This window comes from Culex quinquefasciatus, chromosome 3 (genome assembly GCF_015732765.1).
Source record: "Culex quinquefasciatus strain JHB chromosome 3, VPISU_Cqui_1.0_pri_paternal, whole genome shotgun sequence".
NCBI lineage: Eukaryota > Metazoa > Arthropoda > Insecta > Diptera > Culicidae > Culex > Culex quinquefasciatus.
In genome coordinates, this window is record NC_051863.1 from 76,583,938 (window position 1) to 76,594,478 (window position 10,541).

At 40.8% G+C, this 10,541-nt stretch overlaps 1 protein-coding gene across 1 annotated transcript; it reads left to right on the forward strand.

Moving 5' to 3' along the window:
- Positions 1-536: 536 nt before the first annotated feature.
- Positions 537-7,203, forward strand: LOC6033841. The gene is made up of 3 exons (XM_001844182.2): positions 537-916; positions 5,200-5,662; positions 5,719-7,203. The coding sequence occupies exons 1-3, from the start codon at positions 737-739 to the stop codon at positions 6,318-6,320; spliced, it is 1,245 nt and encodes a 414-aa protein (XP_001844234.1). The 5' UTR covers positions 537-736; the 3' UTR covers positions 6,321-7,203.
- The last annotated feature ends 3,338 nt before the right edge of the window (positions 7,204-10,541 follow it).

The following is a 10,541-nucleotide window of genomic DNA, read 5'->3' on the forward strand; positions in this document are numbered from 1 at the left end:
TAAACAGTCAGTTGAGTCTCATAAATTTAAATAGTTATTTGTGAAACAAGTTGCAAACTGAAGATTTTTCCAGCTCAAGACTGTCGAATTGGATAAATACGACGAATGCCGAAAAAATTTGAGCTTTTCAACAAATGTTTATGTACTCGGTACAAGTGTTCAAGGCTCGAAAAGTTTAACTGCTATTTGACAACTGTATTTTGTTTTTTGTTCGCTTGGCGACGTTATGAAAAGTTAAACTTTTTGCAACTTAAATGAGTTTCTTAGCGAACTTTTCAACACTCTTTTCTTGGCGATGAAAAGTAGGCCATAACACCACTTTAGTAGGAGTGTCATCAAACTTAAAAGAAAATTTGTTTAAGTAGTCAGTTAAGCCACATCTAACCACAAATCAACGATTTATTGACCGGAATAGCTTGTTTTCTATGATGGCCCAGCCCATTCTGCCCCGCATCTTACACAATACCAAAAATACTGTCCCATACTCTAATGTCCCACTCTCCACCCCCACGTGAACAGATGTCGTCTATCCATCCCCTAATGCTTCCTTCATCCCCTACTAGACTTTAGTAGCTTTTCGCATTTCCACAATGTCAGTCTAGCTTTTCCTCACTGTCGGGCGCGTTTTTTTCCTCCAATGTGTTGGTTCTTTGTGCAAAGAGTTTAGACTAAATGGCTAGAAAGTTTTCCACCGTTTTCAGTGAATTTCCACGGTTGGTGACGGAGTACTAGTGCCATGGTTGGCCACAGCGGGGAAATGCTCGTGCGGCCACAATTGTCCCCGAGGGTACCACAATCGCCACCACAGCAGCAGCACCACCACCAGGACTATCCGGTGTTTATTCCGCCGAGGAAGCGCCAAGCCGGCAAGAAAACGCCCATCGGCAATCACGTAGATCATATTGTTCATTTACAGGTAAAAAACTCGCTGTGAAAAGTGGAAAATGTGTGAAAATTTCATTCACGCTGCCTTTTCCAGGGTGGGTCCCTTTTTTTTCCTTCCTGGAGCCGCTTTCTTGCTTTGGTCCTTTTTCCCTCGTTTCGGCTTTTATGCGCATGCATTCCGCGCCCGTTTTTAGGGGTTGTTTTGACGTCTATGCAGCTCTCTCAGACCACCCGAACCCACCCTTCGAAGCCGTGCCATGCCAGGGGGTGGCATTTTCTTTGTGTGTCTGGCTTGAAGCATGTAAACATAGACACATAAACGGCAGTGCAACATGTGCTCTTGAGACGAATCGCGGAAATAAGTTTGATTCGAAGTCAATGCGCTTTCAAACATCTCCCGTTCGACATGGACGATTAATTTGGCTTCTTTGTATTTTTATAAAAAATGGTGTTCTTTGACAAAGTTTATCAACACATAAATATAAGACCATTATACTTCTTTGGTTTTTCAATCAAATTTGTACATGTACCCTGAAACTTCATTGATCGAACCTTGAAACCGAACTGACTTACAAGACTAATTTATATGTAGATCTATTTTGAATCAAACTTTTTTGTCAAGTTTTTTTTTTTGTAATGCAAACGGTAACATGTGTTGTCAACTGCCCGAGTAAATAACACAGGAATACCAAATTTTGGTATTACTTAGGCAAATAACAGAGACCAAAATGTGCCATTGGATGCCCAGTAATAGATGGTAAAATACCATTAAATCATACCAAAAGCTTATATTTGAGCAATTCTTTACGAAATCTGTCTTTTCTAGAATTTTAATTTTTGTATTTTTTAATCCGACTGAAACTTTTTTGGTGCCTTCGGTATGCCCAAAGAAGCCATTTTGCATTATTAGTTTGTCCATATAATTTTCCATACAAATTTGGCAGCTGTCCATACAAAAATGATGTATGAAAATTCAAAAATCTGTATCTTTTGAAGAATTTTTTGATCTATGGATATGGACTACACTGAAAAAAATGATACACAGTAAAAAATGATTGGTGATTTTTTATTTAACTTTTTGTCAGTAAAACATTATTTGCAAAAAAAAACTCTATTTTTTTATATTTTCTAGAGGACATCAAATGCCAACTTTTCAAAAAATTCTGGGTTGTGCAAAAAATCTTTGACAGAGTTATGAATTTTTTAATCAATACTGATTTTTTTAAAAAAAATCGAAATGTTGGTCTCAAAAATTTTTCAACTTAATTTTTCAATGTAAAATCAATTTTAGGTGACTTTTTTGAAAATAGTCGAAGGTTTTAATTTTTTGTAAATAAAGCACATGTTTGCCCACCTTTGGAAAAATATTTTTGAAAAGCTGAGAAAATTCTCTATATTTTGCGTTTTTGAACTTTGTTGATACGACCCTTAGTTGCTAAAATGTTGCCATGCAAGTGTTTAAAAACAGGAAAATTTATATTTCCTAAGTCTCACCCTTGACCGAGCTACGTAGCCCAGTGGTAACGCTTCCGCCTCGTAAGCGGTAGATCGGGGTTCAAATCCCGGCTCGGACCAACACAACTGGTGATCTTTTCCCTTCTGGATTCGATTGCTTATTAAAGGGAAGGTAGTGTATCGTCACAAACTGGACCTTTTCACGACACCTTTGGGAGGCGACCTTAACCTTAACATGTTAACATTAAGTTGAGAATGAAACTGCCACTGAATCCGCTTTGTAAATGCCGGCCCCTATACTATTCAAGGGTGTTCCCTTCAGGAACTGGGAAAGATTTACTTTTAAGTCTCACCCAAACAACCCACCATTTTCTTATGTCGATATCTCAACTAATAATGGTTCGATTTACAATGTTAAAATATGAAACATTCGTAAAATTCTCTTCGATCTCTTCGAAAAAAATATTTTCAAAAATTTTAAATAAAGACTAACATTTCAAAAGGGCCAAACATTCAATATTATGCCCTTTTTTGTAACATCTTAGGATATTTTCACAAAAAAATTGAACGAAAGAAATCAAAAAATCTCATGAAAGTGGAGTGTATTTTTCTTTCAGTGTTTTTTTTTTCGGAAAGCCCGTCAAATTTCCTACAAGTTTGTGTTTGACCACTTTTTGATACGATGCAACGGCTTCAAGATAAAGCAATATTTAAATTACGAAATACAAAAAATATTTAAAACACTTACGCCCTTCTCAATTGTCATTCTCGAGTGTAACTGGCTCCATATACACAAAAACAGCTTATATAAGCGTAGGATAACATGTCTACAAAGATTCATTGAAATCGGAGAGAGTCGAGAAAAAAGTACCTACAAAATTCCTATTTTGAGCTGGAATTGCTCATAAAATATCCCTTAAAAAGACATGTCCCATTTTTTTTTTTATTATTTTTTTTTTGAATTAAATATGTATTTATTGAAATTTCTTATAATAATTACATTTCATTTACATTCTAAGTGGTATGGCTAAATGCACTTCATTTTTGATGTATTTTTCGTTTTATTATTACTGTTCACATTCATTTATTTACTTCAAATTGTTTTATATTTTTGCATTGAATCGAATACATTTGGGTAAAAAAAGAAAAAAAATCACTTTAACAACCAATCCTAACTTAAAACTAAAAAAGCAAATTCATTAAAATATTCAAAATCATTAGAACGAGTAAACTACGAACTGTATTTTAAGATAAATCCTCCAAGCGTTCTTACTTGTGCCGCACGAGTTTTGCAACCACGCAGTGTTGTTGTCATCTCGATGAAAATGTTCAGAAGTTCTTGTGGTGAAAACAGGTCACTGCTGCCTTCATCCGTTGATGCTGGTTGGTTTTCCCTCGGTTGCTGACTGAAGCCTGGAAATGTATTCTCTGCAACTTTTTGCCGCTGATTCAACGGCAATGGCTGCAGATTTGGAACCACTCGAACAGATCCCGCTCCAGGTGACGCCAAAGCAGGAAAATCCACGTCCGTGAAAGTTGGTGGTGTTTTGCGACGATTTGGTTGGTGCCTCGTCGTCGCTAGCTGCCGAATTTTCACTAACTCAGCACGTTTTGGGCAGCTTCGATTCTTGGTCGAATGGTCGCCGCCGCAATTGAAGCATTTCGCTTCGATGTTCTCGTTGATTGTTTCGCAAGCTTGTGTTTTGTGCTCACCTCCGCAGGTTGCACAACGACTCTTGATGAAACAGTTCCTTCATTGTTCGAACATTGTGTCACGTTACGGTGCACTGGACGATAACGTTCCCAAGTCACGATGATGTTGAAAATTGCCCGAACTGCTTTCAGCTCAGACGGCGTTGTCGATCCTTTCTCGAGATGAACCAGGTACAGTTGATCACGATACTTGATGTCCTTGTTGTGTGTCGTCATCTTGAAGACTTCGATCACGTTCAACTTCAGAGTTTTGAGCTCTTCTTTCAGCACACTCACATCCATGTCGTACAGGCCTCGGAGGACCTGTTTCATGGGGCGTTTACCTGGATCGTCAAGGCTGCAGTATTCAATCTTTGTGTTGTACAGGAAATCCCGAACGTAGTTGTAATCCTTTCTGGTAGGTAGCAGAATTTTGAGTCCATCAGCACACAAGCGAATGGAAGCTCGTAAAGCACCAGATTTGATAAACCCGGTCAGCCACTTTCGCACCGAATCTGATGACGATGTTTTCACAAAAATGGGTGGCAACTTTTCCCGTCGTTCAAATTCTTCCTTCTCGCTCACGTCCACAGGGAGGGTAGCGAACTGGTTTCCAGACAATTTTTGAGCGTCCTTGCTCAAACTGCCTGGCTTTGCAGGTAGCGCTTCGGCATTCTTAAGCTTCTTCAGATCTGCCGATCCTGCTGGTGAGAACCGCCTCTTTTTCTTGCCGTGAGGCATTTTTTGCACCTTTTTGGTTTGTGAGGGACGCACGTCTGACTCGCTTCTCTGCTGATCGCAGACTTTTTTTTATAAAAGTCTCTTTGGCACCAAATTTCCATCTCATTGGGGCTGCAAATGTTTAAAAAAAACATGTGTTTTTTCGCATGTTCAAAAATGAGTGTGAGTTGGTAGATAGACTCATTTCAAAAAAATCTTTCATAATTTAATTTGAGTTTTGTGTCCATGTTGGTGCGATAAGACAACGATGGATCACAGCTCATAGGGCACAGGGAAAATTGATTTTTTTGTTATACTTTTAATTTACTAATTCAAAAAGATTGAGAGCACTTTCCTCTCATTTGAGTTTATAAAATAATAAAATGTGCATCATAAAACATTGTTCCACAACAAAGCACTGATCCTCTTACTTTCACCTCCTAACAGGGAAACAAAAAAGACTGGAATTTATCGCCGGAATCGGACGCGGTGCGCAAAACCAAACGCTGGAACAGCGAGGAAATCATAGAGATCGACAGCACGCGGAAACACATCAGCCAGGAAGGGATGGACGAGGACGACGATTTGAACGAACTGCAGCAGTTTCATCCGCTCAAGGACAGCTCGACGGTTACGCCGAGTAGCATCTCGGAGAGCAGTCTGGACAGACGGTCGAGCAAGTCCCACGAGTTGCTCACGGGCGGCAGTGGCAAGCGGTCCAAGAAGCGGGTCAACATTCGAACGGATATGGACGAGATCAATGGGAGGCGGACGCCATCGGCCATATGTAACTACGAAGATTTGGAGTCGGGCGAAACGAGCGTGCTGAACGGCGATATGGACCAGTACAGTTTGGATCGGTATAATACGAGACGGTCGATGTCACCGGATAACTATCTCACGTTGACGGGTAATTTTAGGATTTCTGGGACTTGTCGTAAATACTCATTAATCATCTTTTTTTAGGAACTATCAAGCGTGGTCGCAAAAAGGGACAATCCGTTGATGTTCAGCTGAACATTTCACGCGAAGAGTTGGAGCAGATCAACAAGCAGGCTCTCGCCGTGCACGAGGAAGTTTGTCGTACAAAGAAGCAGTGCTGCTGCCAGTGTACCCTCCGGGCCGGTCTTCACGTCCTGCTACTATCGCTCGTATGTCTGCCATTCGTCACGCTGACCACCAGCATTTACTCGTTCTACATTGGGACCGTCACGTGGTACAACATGTTCACCTATTTCAACGAAGAAAAGTCCTACTTTCACAAACTGTTGATGTCTCCGCTGCTGATACTGGCCTACCCGCTGGCGATCGTGTTTTGCACCCTCGGCCTAGGTTTGTACGCCGGGCTGAAGCAGATCAGTCTTCACTTCACCGCCTGGTTGAACGAGATCAGCGACGTCGAAAAAGGTTTCTACGGCTGGTTGTGCTCCTTTTTGCACCTGTCCGACTGCAGCCCGTATGAAGTGGTAATCCTGACGGACATTTGTCCCAGCGGGGTGGGAACGGACCAGCCGCTGCAGAGCGAGTCGACCCAGATCAACTCTTCGACGGAGGAGTTGTCGCTTTAAGCTGGTTATATCTAATTCTCTCTCTCTCGCAATGGCGTAACTAATCATGTAGATATCTCAATCCGCGTCAACTATGTCTCAACTTGTGTATAATTTCGTTTAGGTTAAAATATAATTTGAAGCCCTCACCCTACCAGAGAAGACCCATCGAACGGCACAAAAGGTACGAGGGACCAACTTTAGAGCACATTAGAAGGATAGTTTGAGCACCTGTTTAGTAGGTGTTTTCGTCGGCACTAATATTTTAAGTTGAAAAACAGATCCGCCAGTAGAATCAAAAGAAAACAACCGGTCTAATCAGTGGCTTTATCAAACATCAGAGTTTCCCGGAATCCAAGGCAGGCGCAATTTACAGCTTCAATATGAGTTCGGATCTCACTGCTGCATGTACGAGGACTCTTTGGAGTTACGGTCTAAGTGTCTCTGCCTACCATCGTATTACCTATTGCCTGGCACGTTTTTGACACATGGACTCACTCGCATAGAAAAGCTTGAAATTGGGCCATTGCAAATATTTTCCAAAGCTTATGTCCCTTAACTAATGCAAAGAAAACATAATTTTGATTTACTTGCCATGTTTAACATTTCGATGGAAAATGTTTGTGAAATGCATTATACTGGTTTACAGTCATATGTTTTCAAAAATCTTTTTTTTTTTTTGTGATAAAAATTACATCACAAATACAAATATCATAAAATTCTTTAATTGTAATTCTTAAACTTTAAAATACAAACATTCTAGCCTTCTCAAATTTTTAGGTAACACTTTTCTTTAATTTTAATATTTAGAATATTATAATCTTATGTAATTATGTTTTTTTTTGTGATTAGGAAATCTCTCAACTTGTACAATTCTGAAAAAAAAAATAATTTGAAAAATTCTGAATTTCTCAAACTTGTAAAATAAAAAAAAAAATAAAAAATCACCTCCGTGTCCGCACGAGAGCAAGCAGCAGTCAAGTGCTCAGTGCTCCATCGATTTTTCGATTTTTCGCCGTAATTGATTGTGATTACCCGCGAGTTTGCTTCTCCAGCATAAGGCCGGCCGTGGCCGTGGCAGTTCGAGTGCGGCCTCGAAAAATCCGAGAAGTTCGTCTACCGGCCGCGTGCAAAAAGGTAAACAAATCAACGCCGTGTCGGCCGCCATCGCGCAGGGGAGCGTGAGCGCAGATAGAATCGACAAAAAGTATCTACATCCCGGATACGTTCCGAGATCACCAGTGCGAACCCGTTCAGGTACTTCCGGTGCCACGACCAGTGGCACATCAACATCCGCCAACATCCCCATCAGGAACGGGTTCCAGTTGCTGAGTGATGACGAAGAAAACAACAACACCGACGGTAGCACTACCGACGACAACGCACGGCTACGACATGACTGTCATCCACATACAAAGCGAGTGAAGTCAAAATCGAACCAAGATCGAACCAAGTTTTAAGCGCGTGGCATTTGAAAAGGTCGTATACGCATCGGACATAAATTACATAAATAAAAAAAAATCCGTTTTTTTTTTCTTTAGAAAGATTTATGTTTAATCTCAAATTTGAACTAGGGGAACAGCATATAATTCCATCGAGAACCTACTGTTGGCATATTAGCACTTTGGCGTTCAGTTACAGCTAGTTTAAAGCATTTTCGACAGAAATTTAGTTAGTATTCTGAAAGCGTAATTCATTTTTATACAACACACAGGAAATATCAAACAACCGGCTCCGTGGCTTAATGGTTACGGCTTCTGCCTCACAAGCAGAAGGTTCAGAGATCAAATCCCGGCCGGTACCTTTGAAATTTGGAATCAGGAATTTGAACTTTGAATATGAACAAAAACGAAAATGAATCAGGTGGGATTCGAACTCACACCTCTGGATTGGTGGTCTGGGACGCTAAGCAGTCGGCCATCAGAAGGTTTACACTCTAGCAGTGAATTGATCCGTAGTGTTGAAACATGTTATCTTCTCATATTAAATACGCGCTGATCCCTGATTTGCCTGACGGGATTGGAAGTCTAAATATAGATCGAGTTTCCTTAAGATGCTTGCTTCTATGTTTAGGCGGGGCCGAACAATGCCCAGCGACCTCGGAATTGGACCGCAAGGAGCTCTGTCATTCTGAAGTGGGTCGTTGGAAGCAGCGCGAGGGCTATCACCACCTAATACCCGGGACTGAGATAAGTTGTATCGGCATATACAAAGTCTGATACAAACTATACTTTCCCATAATTTCGCTACCGGTTAGCGGGTATTGGATTGGACCACACACACACACACACACACACACACACACACACACACACAGGAAATATCAAACAAATTTTATTTTGTTTCAAGGAAACTGAAGCTATTCAGTTTTTAGTTCAATTCAGTGTGTTGTGTTGTTTTTCTTGAATGCCCAAGTAGAACTTTGTTTTATTGATCTAATAAATGTTAAATGTAAAAAAACCTAATGCTTGTAACTAACTCGCATATATATGCAAAAAAGTAAAAACCGAGGTAGAAAATAACAGAAAACATTATTTGAGATATAATCATGTATTTATTTCATACGACCTTTTCAAAAACCATACGTAAACAATATTGACAGCGCCTCTGGTGGGGACTTCAGGAAACTGTATGCGTGTCAGATCCCTGCGACAACGACGACGATGGATGTGCACGCAAAAAAGTGTCGACGTCAAAAAAAAACAACTCTCCAGCGGAACGTAGACCACCTCCAATTTTTGTTTTGTACACGTTGGCGGACGAGGCTGACGAATTGCTGGAAGGCCTCGAATGTTGTTTTATTATCGGTAAGTCGTCAGGGCAACTGATTACACTGAGCAAAAAGGATTTCGTCCTGGTGTCTGAAGAAGTGAAGCGTAGCAACTTCAACTTCTACTCATTCAACCCCGAGAAACGCCCTGTTAAGGACGTCTTGCAGGGTTACCAAGACGCGTCCTGTTTCCGACCTGAAGAAACACTGGCGGTTTTACTCCAAGAACCCGACGGCGCAGCGCAATGCCACCGTTGCCAGAAATTCGGCCACGGCTCGCGGAACTGCAACCTTGAGCCCCGCTGCGTAAAGTGCAGTGAAGCACACCTCTCTGAGACGTATGCATTGCAGCGAAGGCGGACTCGGGGGACATGGCAGAGCAAACCAAGGCTCTCATCAAGTGCGCCAACTGTGGAGGTTACCATACCAGCAACTACCGTGGAGGCAGCGCACGGAAAACCTACCTCGAGGAGCAGGAAAACTCAGCGTTCCCTCCTGGATGGGGTCGATCGTTCGCCAGCGTGGCCGCTGCTGGTAGCGGCAATGCGGCCCAGCAAGAAGTCACCGTGGAAGATCTTTTTACCCGGCCGGAGTTCTTTGCTTTCGCGGGGGGAGATGATGACGCGGTTCCGGACCTGCCGTAACAAGGCGGAACAATTCCTGGCCCTTAAAGTAGGAGCTGATGATCAAGCACATCTATAATTGATTAAAATTTGCTGTGATCTAGTTGTGAGCTTTCTCTATTCCTATCCCCTATCATTAGCAACTGTGTATGTTTTTTGTAAACTTTTTCTTACTCTTGTTTATGCATTAATTAACAGTAACATTGCTCTAAACCAAACTATGACGTAAAACACAGCTAAAATGAACACAAAAACTCTGTTAGCTACATAATATTTACAAATTATAATTAGATTAATCACAAATAAAACCGAATTGAATTGAATTAACCGATTTTTATGATTCAAGAAGCATTTGAAAAAGAAATTATTATAGTTTTTGAAAATGTACTGGAACAAAGTAACGGTCTATGGCCACCGAAGATGTTCCGGATTTTTTGGGACCATGTCAAAAAGCTTCTTTTTTCAGTGTGTTCCATTTTAGTTGAGAAGAAATTTTGGCAAAGTTGTGAGCATTTGAATTTAGACAAAAATTCCCATCATGTTGTCCAAGCCCCATATAATGAAATTTACAACGATTTGTTTAAAAAATGGGAGCAAATTTAGGTAAATTAACGACCATCAATCGGATTTGTATAAATCGGGTTTGTGCTGGTTTGTAAGTTGCCAGTCCGATTTGACTACTAATACTGGCGGATCAATACATGATTTTCATATATACATTCATTCAGATTATGTACTTCCAAGTTATTTGTGTAGTTAAAATATTGTACTAACGAATATGTGTATTTAAAGTCGGTAGCTCGAACGCGACACATAATCAGACTTATGCAGAATTAAACGAACAATGAC